The sequence below is a fragment of the Branchiostoma floridae genome, chromosome 11, assembly GCF_000003815.2.
Source record: "Branchiostoma floridae strain S238N-H82 chromosome 11, Bfl_VNyyK, whole genome shotgun sequence".
Lineage (NCBI taxonomy): Eukaryota > Metazoa > Chordata > Leptocardii > Amphioxiformes > Branchiostomatidae > Branchiostoma > Branchiostoma floridae.
The window spans coordinates 12,321,320-12,340,933 of NC_049989.1; the positions used below are offsets into that span (position 1 = coordinate 12,321,320).

Genomic DNA, 19,614 nt, shown 5'->3' on the forward strand with positions numbered 1-19,614 from the left:
GGTTGTTGGTCAAGGGCAAAATATTGCACTGTGCGTATTTTGACCGTACGGTAGAGAGAAGGGGAGAGAGAGAGAGAGAGAGAGAGAGAGAGAGAGAGAGAGAGAGAGAGACAGAGAGACAGAGAGACAGAGAGACAGAGAGACAGAGAGACTGAGAGAATGTGTGTGTATGAGTGTGTGGGGGTGGGGGGGGGGGGTGCCTGTGTGTGTGTTTGTGTGTGTGCGTACGTTAATGCATGTTTGTGTGTGTGTGCGTGCGCCCGTGTGTGAGTGGCCGTGTTTTCTGTGTGTGCATGTGTGTTGGTGTGCGTGTGCGTGTGTGCACATGTGTGTGTCTGTATGTGTACATGTTGCCTTTTAACCGTATTGTCTTTGAGGTTTGCACAGACGACGATCGTTCATTGTAGCAGCAAACGTCTTAAAAACACACATCAAAAGACCGGACCACTACTACTCCCGCGACCCAATCTCTGCTTGGAGAATACATTTTTGTGACATATATGTAACATAGCTATTTTAAGGGAAGGTTATAACAACAATTACAAATATACGAACATACGACAGGTATTCATTGAACACAACTAATTTTATTTTTTTTAGATTGCAGAATGCAATGCAATGCAAACCAAGGCAGCTTAGCTAGCTGATATTGAGTGCCAACACATACATATATTTACACTTCTCATAGAATTCACATAATTAACTCAAATGGTTAACGTATACTCCAAATGAAACAACAAAACAACAATATCAAACCCAAAGACAAACCTTCTTGAGTAGAACATAAGTTAAACTTGATACATAGTTTGGAAAAAAGACGAACACCCCAGCAAAACAATACGTGTTCCCTATCAGAAAATATGATAACTAAAGGTAGGAAAGTCAAATGGATTATACATGTAATATGAATGATAAACCATTACGTCATTATAATGCATAACACGAGTAAACTGAAATAGCAACCTCGCTTTAACGTGTTGGTAGGTAATGTAAAAACTGGGTCTGTCTAAGTCATATACATAAGGCCACAGCAAGGCCACAGCAAGTAGATTTTATAGATTACATCCTATGCAGACTACAAAAATAACAAAAAGATACATGTAGGGGGAAAAGCAAGAAGGGTAAAACAAACAAGATGACTACATTTTGAAAATAGTCACCTTAACTTAAAAGTTGTAACAAGAATTACAGGAACAGAACGTTGCATCATTCATATATGTGCCACGTTTACGACTATCCAACTAGTTTCACTTCTACAACAGTCAAAAAAAGTCATGGCTTCCTATCTATCGTTTCTTCTGCAATTAGGATTCAACACAACATATCCTCATTTTTGTAAATTGTCTTCGTGTTGACCATCTCCAGAAAAAAAAGCATTCTTGCTTCTTTCTTTAATCAGGCGAAGATTAATGAGCGCGCTGATGTCATCCAGAAATAACATGCTGTGGCCTAACTTAAACATTTCTGAACGATCGATGGCATTCATAGTTTACTTAAATTCGAAGCTCAGTCCTGTTCCTGCCATTTGGTATTCATATTCAGCATCAAATTCACGATTCTGCTCCACGGTGAAGTAGTTCTTCCAGTCACCGATCTTACCTGTAAAAAAGATGAAAAAAGTATATATTTTTTATGTTTTTGACAAAATGGGAATCAAGCCGTAGAGGTACATCCTCACGAACGCATCTATCTTGCGGTGATACTAAACACTGATTATCTAATTAAAATTTTACCGCAAAGAAAGACCAGTGCAGGTGCATTTGCAAAGGCTACTTGGACTAAAAATTACATTCAAGAACAATTTCTTGAAATCATTGTAGTTAACATTTCATGCCTATGCTGTATGTACTTGCAATTTGCCTCGTGTATTTGTAATAAACGCTGCACGAAATGACATCTTATTTTGGCAAATACGTACAGGGATTTTCAGTATTTTTTTGGAGATTTGCTTAATTTGACCGCAAAAAAAAAAGACTTTGCAAAGGCTACTTGCTGTAAAAATCACATTAAAGAACCCCTTCTTGAAATCATCGAAGTAAACATTTCATGCCTATGTTACATGCACTTGCAATTTGCATCTGATCATGCATGTGTAATAAACATTGCACGAAATGACCTCGTATTCTGGTAGGTGAATCCTGCATCAGACAACATTATTCGGAACCCCAGTCTGATGCCGGATCCGCCTGTATCCGAAAGAATTACTGAAAAATCCCTCTACGTACCTACCAGGATCATCATCGGTCGACGTGATCAAATGTAAACATGTTCGCACATGTTCGCACACGACGGGGTGATACCGCCCCTTTCGGGGTGACATACCCTTTCGCTGGCTAATTACAAGACGGGGATGCGCCAGGTCTCCCGTCCGGGTGAATGATGTAAATCACCGTGTGGCTGATACGGTATGGAGGTTCGCCAGGCCTCCAACCGGGTGATTTGAAGTGAATCACCAACTCCGGACAGAAGGGTTTGCTCCAACCACACCGCACCATCGCACGTGTGGGGGTTCTTTAACGTGCATGGGGTGTGACTCTCCCCATACACGGGACCTCCATTTAACGTCCTATCCGAGGGACGACTCATTTTTCACTTGAGTAAAGTGAGGAAAGTCGTGTAAAGTGCCTTTCCCAAGGGCACAAGACCGGCAGCACGGAGGCGGATTCGAACCGGCGACCTCTCGGTCACGGGCCGTATACACTACCACTGTGCTACGCGGCCCCACGGCCTACCAGGATACAAGGTTATTTCGTGCAATGAAAGTTATAGTTAGTCCAACAAGATTGAGGGTCCAAGAAGTATGATGTTTGAAAGGGAAAATACCTTTCCTGGTGAAGATTTGTAACGGTTTGTAGGATGACTGAGCGTATCTCTCCTTCATAGTCTGGAAACTGCAGGCTTCGACCACAGCACGGACAGCGTCGTCAGTCAGATCCTTCTTCAGGAACGAGGCTATGGTCTTCACAGCCGATGTCAGGTCCTGGATTAGGAATGTATCGGTCGTTTTAAAAGACATTTTTACCAGAGCAATGGCCGAGTGGGTAGAGTGTTCGCCTTGTATTCGGTAGGTCGTGAGTTGGATCCCCGGCCGAGTCATACCAATTTAAAGACTTTAAAGACTAAAAATGGTTCTTATTGCTTACTCTGCTTAGCACTCAGCATTCGGGAAAGAGTATGGAAGTTAAACACACACACACCACTACCCCCTGCTGTACTAAGTTATGTGGCTCAGGGCTATTGAAACCTCTGTTTTAATAAGGTACTTGGTGTGACTAAGACCATAACAGGTGGTATTGTCAGTTTAGTAGAACAATGTCAATATCTCAAGTTGTGTGAGGTCAAATAGCTTATAATTTGGCAGAAGTGGAGAAGAGATACTACTCATTCACTCGACGTACGTTCAATTTTGCCCGTTTAACCGTAGAGCCGGGCTATTATACAACAGGTCCTTCACACTTTTACAACAGTTATAGGTCACGTACAGAAATTTAAGATTGCTATATGTTGAATCATGCTCGTCTTGTGCCGTGAGCACGTGTGATTATTATCTACAAATCTGGCGATGAACGTGACAGTATGTCCTTCCCACGACGAGCTCGCCTGCTCCGAAAAGGAACTGAAAACTTTTGGCCTTGCTGTCTTCGAATGCATAGTTATCGAAGTTTTTTTTAGAAAATGTGTTGAACGCGTGGATGTCTGAAGTGTGCATACCTCAGACATTACTGCTGCTGCGCTGCCTAGTAGATCTCCTTAAATTTATCGCTACTTTATTTGGCGGTATTATTGTCATGATGTTAATCTTTTCCTCGCTTACCAGACCCATATCTGACATCATTGCCTACCCTGTTTATATCCTCGTATTTCAGGAACAGAAAGTGCGGGTCGTCTCTCATCTGCCACCATCCTAGCACGTGGTCGTAGTACGGGCCAAAGACAGCTGGGAAAAGAGGTATCAACGTTACCAGTTAACAGAGTTCGAAGATCTCACGCCTCCGTGAATTATTAAGTGTGTCATATGTGAACAAGATGTACTGATAGCCATCGAAAATTCGGAGGTACGTGTGTTTACCTTTAAAAAGTAGTCACTGTTTGATGAAAATTCTATTAACTGTGCACATACGTGACTAATGAATCTCTTCAACGAGGTCATATGTTTTATTGTAGTTCATGAATTATGCAGATATGATTATGATTAACATTACATGTGTCAATGGGTTACTTCTCGTCACTCTACGTATACGTGACGAAAACATAGAAAATATAGTACTTCCAAAACACTGACAGATTAAAACATAATCTCCCCGTAAATAAGTAGCCTCTTCCATTGACCTCATGACCTGGAATATCTGTCATGTCTGTTAAAAAATGTCAATTTTCACACAAATGCTGCAGACCTTACATGAATTTTTTTTACACACATAGCATAACACATGCGTGTTTTTTTCACCTTTGCCATCTCTAAATTCTCTGTAGTAGCCATCCCAGGAGTCCTGAGATTGGGCCCATGGGTTTTGTTGTTCGAAGTTGTAATAAGACACCGCCACATCTTTTGGGTTCCTCATCACAACGATCACTTTTATCTGGGAAACAGAATGAGCTTATTATAAGAGGTATGGATATAGCACGTGGGAATGTCACTTTTATCTGTGAAACAGAATGAGCTTATTATAAGAGGTATGGATATAGCACGTGGGAATGAAGGCATATTGGAGCATTATCTATATATTTATTTATCTTTTTTTTCTTCTTTAACCATGTGGCCCGCTCATATAGTCTATTAACTGTTTCTCACTTAGGTCCGGGTTAGGCTTAGGTCCTAATTACACTTGTGCCGGGCGCCGAAGCCACAAACTTGTCCCGGCGGACTGCCGGATACAGGGAGGGGGTACCCTTCGGTGTTACTCGGTGCTTATTTGTTACCGGGTTCTGAAATTTAAACAGGTGTGACAGCGTTCTCGCCCCCCCGTGATATCGCCCCCCCGGGGGCAAAATCACTAGTGTTTTCGCCCCCCCCGGGGCAGGATCACTAGCGATTTCGCCCCCCCATCTCGCCCCCCTTTGGTGATTTCGCCCCCCTCCCGGGGCGAAATCGCTAGTGATATCGCCCCCCCCCCGGGGCGAAATCCCTAGTGATATCGCCCCCCCCCCTCCCGGGGCGAAATCGCTAGTGATATCGCCCCCCCCCCCGGGGCGAAATCGCTAGTGTTTTCGCCCCCCTTACCTTCTTGGGGCGAAATCGCTAGGGATTTCCAGTGATTTGCATCCTTCTAGTGATTTGCATCTCCAATAAACCAAGGAGGTTAAAGAAAGACAAGTCTTTCTTTAACCTCCTTGAATAAACCTATAAGTTACATTACTTTTGCTTGGTACAAATCACATCATACCTCCATTAAATATTTTTAGCTCTTGCAGATTTATAGTGTCATCTAGTCTCATTCATTATGCAAATAAAGCTGTAATTGACACGTTTGAGTTAACACGTGTGCAGATACTTTCGTTTAGCTGCATTTTATGATGACATTTTGTCCTGAATTAAGAAAATGACTTGCGCATTTGCACAATCTATACATAGTGGTGCACAATTAATTTGCACATTGCACTTTAGAATTTTTGTACTTTGACATTAATTATGCAAATCAGAATCTCATTTTCATAATCATTATCTGATATGTTTCACCTTCCATAACCTTTAAATTACATAGATTACATGTATTAAAGTTACAACATGGAAACACTAGAATTACATATTCGTCTCCTGAATCATGCACATTATGTGCTCATTTGCATTTTTGCATGTCATTTCGTAAAGCCCATGCCACTTATCCCTTATATCATGGTATGTGAAGGTAAAAAGAAAAAAAGGAAGTTCTATTTCAGTGACACAAGCAGATTACATACATCTATCTGTAATTAGCACATGTTGTTATCTATGAAAAATAATTAGTTATGAAATATATTTGAGAATGAAATCATTTCGTCAGCCAACAATGACGTCCATTGACGTGATATAAGTATAGGATCCATTATGCTATTTTGGTCGACAGACTAACCAACAAACACAGGTACAGAACCATTGTGCAAAATATTCTGTATACCATACGTTCTATTCCGCATCATTTTTACAAGATGATAAGTATAAAAGTTACTGTACAAGTATTATATAAGGTTTACAAATAATCTTAAAGATAATGGATACAAACATTTAATACTAGGTTCGCTCCGAGAATGATGCAAATATCCTCAATTTGGGCTCAAAGAGGAAAGTGTTAACCCCCTACGCTACGTTCAATATCTTTACTTCATGTCTGAGACCCTAATCACCACACTGCACTGTGCAGTTTTGCTCGAATCTACGACTGCATTGTTCCTATTGTTACCTTCGCCAAGAAGTTTCACTTTATATTTTGGGTAGCGTTTCGAATTCTGTGTGTATTTGTGGAAAAGCGCCATCACTCAAGACCGCCTGCATTTTGTGCCTCCTAGCGGCTTGTTATTGCAGCGGAACTTCCGATAGGGATATCTCGAGTTATGGACGTGCTGTTGTCATGCTTTTTAATTTTTAGCGTTAGATAGCACATGGGGCCGACAGCAAGTGGTGTATGTTTGGGTCCCCTAGCAGCTTGTTACCTTCGCACAGGAAGGCTATATTTTTTGAACTGCAGGGCTGGTTTAGTGTGAGACTGTCAAAACTGTTAGTTTTGAACAGCACAATTTGTTTCAACTCATAGACAGGTGTGTATACCTCTGTGCTGATTGGCAAATATTTACCAGTTTTGTTACAACTCAGCAACAGGTGTGTTGATATGCATATGTTAATATACGTTCGTGATGTTAATAAAAGTCACCACAAATTCACAACAAAAATGTATCTGTTCTATTTCAATGCAAAGTGTGCTTGCACCCAACCAGGTAGGATCGGCTTCACAGGTACTGTATCTCATCTTAACATACTAAGGTGTCACGTATATATAGATACCAGGTAACACACTATATACGTTACATACAAGTAACATATTGTTCCAGGTAGCTCGATTAATATGCAGTAACAAGCTGGCAGTTAAGTATCTTAAGGCTATGTAAAAAAGTAGGTAAATATATACAAAAGTATATATACATATATCTATAAGTATATATATATAAGTATATATATACAAAAGTATATATATTTCCCTTGTAAACCCTATATATATAAGTATATATATATACAAAAATATATATATACAAAAGTATATATATATATATATATATATATATATATATATATATATATATATACAAAAGTAGGTAACAAGACAGTGCTAATCATTATCACAGCAATAGGATTAAGATTCAACCGAACACTCTAGAAAACGGGAAGGATATCCCTAGTGGGGGGGCGAAAACGCTGGGATTGGGGGGGGGGGCGAAAACACCAGAGGGGGGCGAAAACGCTAGCGATCTCGCCCCCCGGGGGGGCGAGATCGCGGGGGGGGCGAGATCGCTGTCACACCGGTACCCCAGCAGATTTTCCAATCATTCTCCATCACTACAGGCCGAGAAGCAAAAAAATGTCTGAAAACGTACGTTTTTGTCAGGTTGTGCCAGACCAGACGGCGCCATTCGCCTCTGTAGATGTGTGGACATAACCCTTGGCGAGGATACGGGTGCTGACGTCAGCCTGGCGTGAACTATATCAAGTCCAGATGGCATTGGAAGCGTAAACTCCAGTCTGGCCAAGAAGTCAAAATCGTCTGGTGCACGAACCTTTCCATGTAGGATCTCATGCAGGATTTCAAATAGGAGATTGGTACCTTATCGAGGAAAAAAATATGGCTGTTAGTGGCAAAATCAAACGGCACATTGGTGCCTCAAATCCGTGTTTGTGTGTTTTTAGTCTTGCACAATTGACAATTTAGCCGAGAGGCGTCACTCCATCGCAAGGGAAAGTCGTGTAAAGTGAAGAGAAAGGTGAGTATCGAACCCAGAACTTTTTTTTGTTCTGATCATAAGCCCAACGCTCCACAAGTTACGCCACGCAAACGAAACATTAATAAGAAAGTAACTATTGGATGCTGATAATTCAAAAAGTGTCCATTTTACTTTGCTTCCTGTATTTTGGAATCAAATCTAGATCTTTCTTAAATAACTTTTTCTTCTCATAACAGCTTCGAATTCGCGTTAAACCCTGTCATAAACTTGTCAGCATCGCTGACCCAACATTTAGTTTAAAACATAGCAGTGCTCTAACAAATTGAAGAATAGAAAATCAATATAACTTCCCAATATAAATAGTACTCAATAACAATACATCATATGCATGTTCACTAATTCCGCAATGATTATGTCGCCTACATACGACTTTCCTCGATACACATTTACTCGAAAGGGTTCTTGCTTGTTTCTAGTTGTTTATTGTGTTTGGTGTTGAGGTTAAATCTTGCACGATATCTAGAGTGGTTGAGATTTTACATGATATCTGTATAATTTCAGATGCATATTCATGCCAGTAATAGCTTCTACGATTACTTTCTTACCAGACTTGGGGTATGCCACAATGACAATGTCCCCGTCTCTCATGGCGAAAGTCTCCATAGCTTCCAGGTTCTCGATCGGGTTGGTGGCAGACTCGAACGTCACTCCTTTGTACTCGTACCTTCTCAGCGAAGGACGATCACTGTTGGGCCCAGCCATCCTGGAGTATGAACAAACTGTGCTTTAGACTTAGAGGTAGATACAACAGTGCTTGGATGTGTGGTTCTCTGCTACAGAACATGTGTTCCTTAGCCTGTCTAAAATCGCGCCCCTAGCGCACAGTTGCCACCATCTAGGGTGTCATTGACCTCACCCAACAAGATATAATGTGAACGCAAGCTAATGTGTTCCTAGCTTGTTCATAAAGAGGCATATTTACATGGTACCATGTATCAAATTCTCTTATAGAGCCCTTATTTACTTGTTTATAAATCATACTGTTCCACAAGAGATTCGTGACCTAGATCAGTAACGGTTGACAGCGCCTGCATTGTCAGGAGCAACTATTTCATACCGACTTTCCTGCAGGTGTGAAGCCATGCATGCGCTTTCTTCCCGACTGGCTGGTGGCCGGTACCTATATGTATCGCTATAGTTTCAACCTCGAACATAAAAAGAACGGCTCCACTTTCAACCCACCGTGAAATGAACTTCCAGCGAACTTAAAGCGACGTACAGCATATATACTGTCGGCGTTGCACTTCACTGGGATGGGCGGGGCTATGGAATTTGCAGTTGGACTTTGCTGTATTAGAGTTTTACCGTCATAGAAAGGGTAGGGACAGAAAAACAACACTTCTTGTGTAAACGTCGCAATTAACCGATCTGTTCTATGGACAAATTGTTTGCAGCGATCGCGCTTCAGACAAGGAAGAGACCATACGCAAAGTATCAGCCTGCATACCAGAAACCTACCCTCATTTGACGTGCATTTTCTAAGGTGCTTGAGAAGCTTTTGTAAAATTTCTTTGGGGGCATGTTGAACCTGGAGGAGTTGGCCTGTGTCTACCATAGAGACAGCCAATAAGGCTATTAAAACCTTACCACTTGTTGGTGTATGAAAAGTCAACGCTTGGAGTCACGATACCACTCCTAACCGTGATACCTGTAGCAGCAATGTCGACAATGCAAGCTTAAGTTTAAAGGGCACAGGTCACGATTCAATAGCAATGGGTAAGAGGGTGGTTCCAGCATATGAGAAGGCCAAGGAAAACCTGCTTTAGCATACCATAAATTGTTGTGAAAATGTGCGTTGTGTGATTCAACACAAAAATTTCCTACCAACCCGTGCAAAAACCTCGTTATGAAAAGGCAGTGCTAGACTGAAATTTATTACCTTCATTGTTCTGTCAGTCTGTCTGTCTGTGTAAAAGCGTTACCCACGCAGAAGTCCCCCCATGAAAAAGTGCCCCCCCCCCATGCAGAAAATTCCTTCATGAAAAAGTGCCCCCCCCCCCCATGCAGAAATGCCCCTTAGGAATAGGAGCCCCACATGCAGAACCCTCCCCCCCATTAACAGGGTGTTAAAGGTTCATGTCTTACCTTCTAGTATCTTCTATTGTTTTATGATAGAAATGAGAGTTGTCTTTTTCTTTCCGTCATCGTGTAATAGACCAATTCTGACCCTCTCTATCTTAAATGATAGTGTTTGTACCTTTGAGAGAATGAAGCGGCAATTAAATTGTCTGTACGTAAGTCAGGTGTTTTGTTTTGTGTGTTGTGTATGTACATTCATTCACTCAACATTGGTATGTTAGAATTTAGATGATATACATGTATTCAGACTACATTCATTCATTTCAACCAGCCCCATGGTCATGAATTTGCAATAAAACCTTACAATTAATGGAACATTGTCCTTTAAAATCTTCTTATCTCCATTCGAACATATATAAATGCATAAGGTATATGTGAGTATACGCTTATATATATATATATGTATATGTATGTATGTATAGATATACTTGTTGGATCACCTTACCACTGCTTTACTTTATTCAATTTTATCTCACTTTGTTTTGTCCTTTGTCTATTTTATTTTCAAATGTCCCAGTGGTGATGATGATATTAGTTTCGCTATTATAGTACATCACCACTGTGTCTTGTTCACTGATATGCATACCAATAAAAAAACATGGTCATAGTTTCTTCAATTCATCATGTCAGTTGACTTGCAGACGGATTTGAAGCGTCTGGTGCTTTGGGGTTGAATCAGGGCAAATTTGGGGTCAAATGTGGAATTCTGATAAAGAGCCGTGAGTTTGGAGTCTGGGAGTCCGTCTGGGAAAAGGAAGGAAGCAAAGAAGGGAAGTGTGTGCCAACTCAAAGCTGGTGTGTTTCCAAAGGGGATTCACACGTGCGTATATTCAAGTCCGTACGAGGTCCGTGTGGAGTCCTTGGCCTCTACCAGGCTCCACGGGTCGATGGAGAAATAGTAGAAATTGGACAAATATAGACACATAACATGTTAGCCGTCCAAGGAGTATGGTTAGAGACCAGTTAACTACGCTGGTATGTTATCTGGCTATATTTGTCCAATTTCCATTTTATCCATGCAGCTTCCATACAGACCTCATACGGACTTTTTATTTGCAAAATCATGCCCGATGGCTAATTGCACATACAGTCTCAAAATAAGAGTAGAGTCATTCAGTACATAACGTTAGTTTATAAACTACTACAAGGTGCTAGATTTACTAATGTAGGGTCTATATACTCAAGCGTGGTAGTTTATTTGTTCCTCGAGCAGCATTCAGTTGCTAAAGGTGGTATCTCGCGGCACTTAATTGGGGCACTGGTGTGGCACTGCGGGGTTCGTTCACTGCGGCACTGTTGTGTTATTTTCGCCGACTTTTTTTATTCTATAATCTAGCTATTTTGTAATACGTAAAAGTTTGAATTAGAAGACAACAGAATACAAAAAAAAGTAAGAAATTCGTTCTTTATCCCTGAAATTCGTTGGGTATAAACTTTTGAACCCTGCATTGCCGCACCGGTGCCCCAAGTGCAGTGAGATACCACCTACAAGAACGGCCACACCCCCGTCCCGCATACGCACAGGTATGCTGCACCTGAGGATTGTTTACTTTCCTCAGCCAAGCCAAATGTCAGAGGTCATCGGTCGCGGTTGATCAAACAGGTGAGACAGGTAAGACCAGGTACAGAATAACATCACGTGACCCGCTTAAGCTTGTTTGTACAACAAAACAGTCAACCCAGTGACGAGCGTCGTACACAGGCTGGTATTTTTAAACGGCCAGGATATTTCCGACTCAGAACGTTTTAAGATGTAATCTTCTACCACGAACATTGTGGTATCAGGTAAGGGGACTGGCAAACTTACAAAAACAGACAATTTAACGAGTACAAGACTCCCAGATCAGTTGACATTAGGTGTGGCGAGCGAAGCACTAAGTTACGTGAATCGTAGTCACGCAGGGGTTCAGCCCTCGCTATTTAATCCAAGGTTCAGGCAGTCTTGAAGAAGGACGGTTTAGGTCATAGAGAGATCTTCGATGCGGCTGCAACCATGCCAGGTTGCTGCGGGAGTGGTGGAGAGGAGAGGACCGGGAACTCACAGAGGAGGAGGCGGCGATGGGTGCTGGTCACCGCGCTCGTACTGATCGTCGTCGGCTGCTCGGTCTGCGTGATAACCGTCAGCGTGACCGTGTCGCAGGGAAAACAAATGAGGTTTCCGTACGAGGGGATGGCTCTGTTGGCTATAGGTGTTGGCATGATGGTGGTTCACTCGAACTGTGGGGTACAGAAGATTAATAGAAGAGTCCCCCGTCGGGAAAACAATGGTCTACCCGACACAAGAGAACCTCAGCGGCCACCAGACGCCCCTCCAGCCTATTGGACTGTATTCTCGCTATTCAGGTGAGGTGTTGTTGTTGTTTTGTTTTTTACTGTCTCATTGTTTTTCATGAAAAGGTGAGAGATAATACATTTGCTAATAGCTAATAGCTTTAAATTGATAAGCAACGTATGCTGATAATTTATCGATCTGAAATTCGATAGACTTTGAACCCCTATCCCTTTCGCCCTTGGGGCTATAACTACCAACATAAACAACATAACACACATACATCATAAGATATACGTATCATTTGAGTGTAATAAACATTACTTAATGTATAATGAGTATAGAGATATACAACAGAGTAATGCACTTCAATTGTGTAATGTGTAAGATATGCTTACTAGTACTGTTTGTTCATCCATATTTGACTTTAAGGGATACTGTATCTACTGCATAACGTTTTAACTGTTTCTACTGTATATCATTATGTCTAAGAAATCAATTCATTTTGACAAACTAAAAGCATCGAAATCTTCTATATTTGTTAAGAATTCTTTGTTGTATGCTTAATTGCCAAAATTGCATTTTTTTAACAATGGCCTGAAATGAGGTGAACACTTTATTTTTTCTAATAGATGTAGTAAATTAGGTCTTGTAGGTTATAACACAAATAGTTTTCAACCATTTTTTTCATCTCTAAAATTAAGGTCGGCGTAACCATTGATGGCATTGGACCGTATATATGTGATAATATACATGTACAATACCGTACATTGTAATCCCTGTAAAAAAAAAGAAACAATTGTGGCGTTGTTTGAAAAATAGTATTTGTAATGGGAGGTTGGCTACGATGAGTGGAACACCTTTTTCCCTCAAAGAAGACAGTTTAACGTTATATTACCCTTATCATCGTCTTTCTCCTTGCCAACTGTACGCAATATTTTTGTCGAATTCTGCTATCCATAAGAAGGAAGGCCTGGTGTAAGCTAGTACATTTGGCGGAGTATTTCTAAGTGAAAGTACCTAGGACAAATGACGTGGAACAGACAATTGCTGATAGTGATCTCTCTACGGTATAATTATATATTGTGCACCGAAAGAAGTGGACACAGTACTGTAGTCATTGACAATTGGTGCGCAATACATGCATGCATAATTGACATTTTAGTCTAGACGAGATATACAAGACTTTCAACTATCTCTGTATGACAAATACAGACGATGAGAATTTCCAAGTATGAAACGTTCAAAAGTAGAAAATAAATTGTGCAATTAGTTCTAGATTTTTGGATATATATGCTTAAGCCCTTTTTTGCTTCGAATTCCATTTCCATTTGATATATAATGTAACTTTTAAAAGATATGTTACATCCCTACACTAATATAACATGTAACTTTCCTTGTTACATATTGAGCATCTTAAATTGCTTGCATGTAACGACCCATAACCAGTCTTAGTAATCACAATGGAAGAGAACAACAGGTACCACATACAAGTATCCTTGTATATCTTTTATAGTGAGAGTCACTTGCACCGATGCCATCAGTAAAATAGACTTCGTGTTGATATCATGTTTTGGAGGAATTTTGGCCTGTTGTTACTGTATGACAAAACTCATTCTTATGGTTTAAACTGGCTTATCCTGGTTAGTTGCACTGCCGTAAGCATTTGTTTCTTCTTCAACTTGTCTAACGAAAACATCACGAGCAAAATTACTAGAAATTATGATAGTTTGCAGACCTGCCAATACAGTCCTGCAATAAGATTTTAAAACAAAATCTTATCTTGTACGATTTGATTTTTCCCAATGCCCTTTTCCAATGTATCTCATTTGTTTCAGCTAGTGAATAGAAATAATTAAATTGCATATATTTAACCACGTCCGTCCAAAATTCATACTGTTTAATATATTAATGTAGTTACTGATAGACTTGTTTTTTACGTCTCATTGCTAGAGGCTACCCATGTACTTTTTGGAACCTATGCTAAACGGGATTTCCACTTTGTGGGCATGGTCTCTCTCCAGCTATCATCCCAGAAAAAAGGCTTTACCAAAAGAAAACATCCCGGCCATTCTCTGGTTGACTGACAGCTGATTAGATGCCACGCCCACAAAAATGAAAACTCAGGCCGGTTTTGCAGAGCCTCCACATAATTTGTATACTGTATATGGGCCTCAAGTGAGCTATACTTAGAAGGAAACGTAATGAACCAGAGCATTAGCATTTTTGAAACAAAACAAAACATTTGCTATTGATGAGAAACCTTTGGTTGACAACAATAATAATGATTTGTCTTAGACTTGGGAAAAACACGACTCAATACTTCAAAATTGGCTCCTTTTCCATTTACGATATCAAGATTATTTCATCGAGGCACATACCGACGTCGACGTGCATGCAAACAAATGCGCTGTGCTAATAAGTGTGAACCTCACTTCATAATTTTTGCACCATAAAAAGTTTCCCAAGCAATCAAGTATGAACATACCAGTCTGCTTCTAGATCTTATGCTGCTTACGCCGTTAGGATTGAATTTCTTATTTGCCCTCCCATACCCTTTTAACGTTCCACTCTTCGTATCCAAATCTGTGAATAATTAACTCGGTCAGTGGCCCTGACCCTGTTGACCTTACCGCTTGTATTCTATTATAATTGTTGCGAAAAGGCGTGTCCTTTAGTGCTGAAGCTCGCTGCAACCCTAAGGCACGTTACAAGCCTGTAAAGTTTTACGATCTTGTTTATCACAAGTTACCAAAGATTTTTCAATCCTATCACAATGGAGAATAGTCCTTGACCCTACCCGGCTTTCTTTCTTGATTTTCATTTAATCTTTTGACATGGACATGCTATGGTCTTCATTTTTTTGGTGGCAGATATCTTGTAATGTAAGAAAGAAGTGGTGTGTGTTTGGGCAGCTTGCTCTGCAACTACAGCGGTATTCTGGTCAAAATAGTCCAACAAGCTGACGCAAAACGGGGCAGAGGAACGACAGATTTCCATTAATATTCAGCATGCAGCTATTTTTGTGAGAGATGTACATATTGAAGTACAAAACATGGAATTTTGGACTTATAATAATTTACATACTTAAAGTGGAAAATCTATGTTTACAGTATTTTTCATTATAGGACTCAAATATTTGTATCATGTGTAGTTTGTGGCAGCTATAGCTAGAAGACTAGCAGATACCAATTATGCAAATAACTTCCTAATTTACAGAACTAATGTGAAAGTGTCATACTTATTCTAAGTGCATATAGTGCAAATGATTGGATTGTCATCATTACGACCTGGTTAGTTAAAGGCGTACATAACCAGGCGTATAATATATAAATTATGCAAATGTACGAGTCATTTGCATAATCAGAATATTTCATGGAGGTATGAGGTCTCCGAACTCTTGTTGAAATATATTTTACTTCCACTTAGTTCCAACGAATCACCCGACAGTACTGTGCCTCCACCGACATCAGTGGAATCTACGTCACTCCCGGGCAGAACCGAACAACTTCCGCCGGTCACGGTCGTAGTAAACGAGCAGTCACCCCCACCACCACCGTTACCGCCTTTACCGACACCTGCAGTACTAGATGTTTCCGCACTGGTCTTGCCTGTGATGTCTACGTCACCGCTGCCCTCGTCACCGCCCCCATCATACCCCGCGAGCAGGTGTGACCCGGATGAACAAAATGGCGGCACGGAGGATTTCAGTGACACGGACTCGCTTCCTCCAGAATATGACGACATCACAGACAATAGTAGTGGTAATGTTGAATCAGTCACTACGCGCCTGTAACTTTCAATCTGTATACATATACTGCAGCAGTATATTTTTAAGTAACAGACAGTACTTATAATTACTCGCATGATGCATTGAGCCGTATTATAACATGTTATAAGAGTTACTTATCAATACCTAAAAGGAATAGATACCAATATTACTGGAAAAAGTGGCAATATGTGTTCATTTATTTCTAAACTAGTTACGTTTAGGCGTTACAACGATATAATTTCGAAAACGCATTTAAAAGAAGTCCTAATTTCCAGAATAGAGTGTAATATGTTCCTATACATTTTGTAGACATTATTATATCAAGAAGTGAAAGATGCGCATTATTTCATTCTGTTGGTATCTTGTGAACAATTGGACTTCTTAGTGTGCTTGTTGCGCTTCATTTATGTAGAGATATTCATGATGAAGGCATTTTCAACACTAATAGGAAATGCATGGGTCTACACTGCGTTTAGTGAGTGTCATATTGTTTTACAAACAAACTCCGTGCGTACGTAACTCACCACAAGCCAAATTTTGCAAAACACAGGCTGATTATGTATTTCATCAATGCAATGTGTATTGGAAAATAACACTCCTTTCTGGATATTAGCACCTCTTTGAAAGGGCAAGAATTGTTATGGCCTGTTTGGTACTAGCCTCTGTTTACACAATCTCTCGCTGATTGGGGTTAATGACCCTCCCCCTAGGGCGGAAATGATAAAACCGGCCGCTAGGAGCGCGATTTTAGTCAGGTTAGTTTGTCTCAACGTGGTAACAAAGGAATAGTCTATATTTTCTTGTCTTTCCCTGTCTGGTAAAGTGAGCCGTAACTTTTAGATGGAATGTGACAGGGTTTATCAGGATTACGATAAGATTTATACAGTATTATCGGTATCGAGATGTGATAATTATACTTTTAACAAAACAGGACATTCTTAATCATATGTATGAGATGGGCTATAAGGCGAACCTGGTAACAAGGTATTCTGTGCAGCTATGCAATCCATGTACAAACGTAAAGACAGAAATTATACTGAAATTATTTAAGGGAATGTCAGACCTTAAAGGTATAAATATTGGTTACTAGAGAGATATACGTTTTATAGAATATAATGAGATATGAACTAATCATTTCCAGTGTATGAATAAAAAATATCTGTTAAAAATGTTGTCTTCATCTAGTGATTTATTTTCAAATTTTGTACTAAAAGTTTTTTGTAACAAATTGCTACTAAATCTGGGTCACTGTTAGCAATTAGGTATACATCTCGGTAGACATTCGTACTGAAGCTCATACTGGCCTTTATACTACAAAAAGGATACTAAACAAGAAAGATGACATTTGCGCGAAAATATGTAATGTTTACCTTCACTTAATGTAGCCTAACAGTGACTACTGTTATGTTTATTCTTACTACAACACATTTATGTTTAGTGACCTGAGCCTCTCTAGCTCTGTGCAAAGCTACTCCATATGCTACATTGTGTAACCGAACACCACAGGGTGTCTGCTACTTAACCTGTAACCATGGTGACAGCCGTCTGGTCCAGGTCATTGACCTTATTCGTTTGGAGAAGAGTAAACAGTATGTTTACCTTCCGTGAAGCTAGATATAATTAAGGAAGTAATGACAACGTCTCTGACAACGTACAATGTTACAACTCTACAACTGCTGACCAACTAAATTAAGACAAATGTTAGCAAACGCAAAATCTACAAGAACATAAAACCTTATACTTCGTGAGAGGTTTTTGTCCAATTCTTGTCTTATTCAACATTCGAATTATCGTGCTAATTCTGCCTTATATAAGCATTCGGCTAAACCTATGGAAACAACTTTGGACCCGATCCAAACCAGCGTTTCCATTCTTCAAGTCTCTACTTTCACCATTTCCGTCACTGACAAACATACAAACAAAAAGAAAACAATACCTCCGTTTTACCGAGGTTACAATTGCATATTCTGTTTCATTTTCTATTACAAGTGCTACAACGATGTTGCTACTGCTAGATCTACAGCGGGGATCTTCACATGTTCATCTCTTTTCACTTTGACCCAGTTTCTCTGCAGGAAGAAAAATGAGGTCTTTTGGTAGCAATATTTGAAATCCGCGGTTTCAACGATTCTGCAGTACAGTAGAAATAGAGAACACATGTTTGCGTTATGATTTCACAATACGAGTTCACTGTGAAAACGGCGAAAATTTCAGTTGAACATTTTCGGATTTATATTGTCATTATGTGACTATGGCATGTGCGTTTTTGAACTTCTTTCTTAATATATCTTGTGTTTGAAAGCCCAAGCATGTCCAGGACAAAAGATAAAAAACAGTACTTCAGGAATCTGCTGCAGTACCAAGGACAGACACCAGGTGGGGTGGGGGAGGGGCAAGATAGATCCTTCCTAGACGTACCCTCATACCACATTCATTACTGCTAAACAGGGCACAGGACAATACCTCCAAAACAGACGATACTTCCGCTGCAGTACCAAGGACAGATGGTAGGTGAAGGTGGAGGGGGGGATAGATCTTCCAAGAACTATACCCATACCACTTATAATCACCATCCAATCGGAAACAAAACAATACCTCCATTTTTCATAGCCTCCATAGCAGGCTCTCTGAGGCCTTTTTTTGCTCATATAATACATTTTTGCTGGCATTTCTTTTTGTACGCTGATTGCTGGCCTTATCTGACTGCCAGCTCGCGGACAGCAAAAGTGTCTTATGATTAAAAAAAAGAAAAAAAAGACATTTTTTCATACAGGGAATAACTAAAGCCAGAACCTCAGATCTTCTTGCCGATATTGGCGCCCCCTGAAACCCTGACCCACATGTAACCTATATCCTCCAGTAACCCCCTTGTAAATGTCGACGGCTCTCGCCCACTCACTCATTTCACTTCGCTGCTTTAGAATAGGTTGCGGCAAGTCACAACCTGAACTTATTAATCTACTAGTACTCTTCATATAACAACACAAGCATCTTCGTGGCTTCAAAACGTAGAGTTTAATACTCAAGCTGATTCGGAATTATTCCAACTAAAGTTACTTTTCTCTTATGTAAATGAAACACTTTGCAACGCCCACGCTCTTTCATTTCATATCCGCCTACGTCGACCTTCATCTAACCATAAAAGGACGGTATTGAGCCTCGATGCCATACTATTGCTCGCTTTACAAAGTCTTAGTTTTTTTTTCATTGTCAAGAGCCGTTCTTCTGAACAGGACCCTTGCTTGTGTAACAAGTTATTTGCCTATTTTTGCCGTTTTGCCTATTTGCGGATAAAGCCGAGGTAAGTCAGAATTAGTACTTATACCGGTAAGAAAATCAGAAAAATGGGGCGTGTCTATCAAAACGGTATGCTTTACATCGATAAAGGCTACAGTACAGTATAGGCTACACATACAGGTAATAAGTTGAATATACAGTACACAAATTAACAGTTACCCAAGCAATTGGATTTGATTTTTGAACGGTCAGACGTTTTCGGGTGGAGTCCTCTATCTTTTGTTAGTTA

General features: G+C 40.2%; 2 protein-coding genes across 2 annotated transcripts; one reads left to right on the forward strand and one right to left on the reverse strand.

The window, feature by feature from the left end:
• Positions 1-1,489: 1,489 nt before the first annotated feature.
• On the reverse strand, positions 1,490-5,390 carry LOC118426223 (sulfotransferase 6B1-like). The gene is made up of 5 exons (XM_035835489.1): positions 5,385-5,390; positions 4,448-4,580; positions 3,843-3,937; positions 2,824-2,980; positions 1,490-1,599 (listed from the first exon to the last, which is right to left on the reverse strand). Exons 1-5 carry the CDS (start codon positions 5,388-5,390, stop codon positions 1,490-1,492), a joined length of 501 nt encoding a protein of 166 aa, XP_035691382.1.
• A 6,298-nt stretch (positions 5,391-11,688) lies between these two features.
• On the forward strand, positions 11,689-17,250 carry LOC118426411 (WASH complex subunit 1-like). Its single transcript, XM_035835782.1, has 2 exons — positions 11,689-12,390; positions 15,746-17,250. Exons 1-2 carry the CDS (start codon positions 12,041-12,043, stop codon positions 16,110-16,112), a joined length of 717 nt encoding a protein of 238 aa, XP_035691675.1. The 5' UTR covers positions 11,689-12,040; the 3' UTR covers positions 16,113-17,250.
• The last annotated feature ends 2,364 nt before the right edge of the window (positions 17,251-19,614 follow it).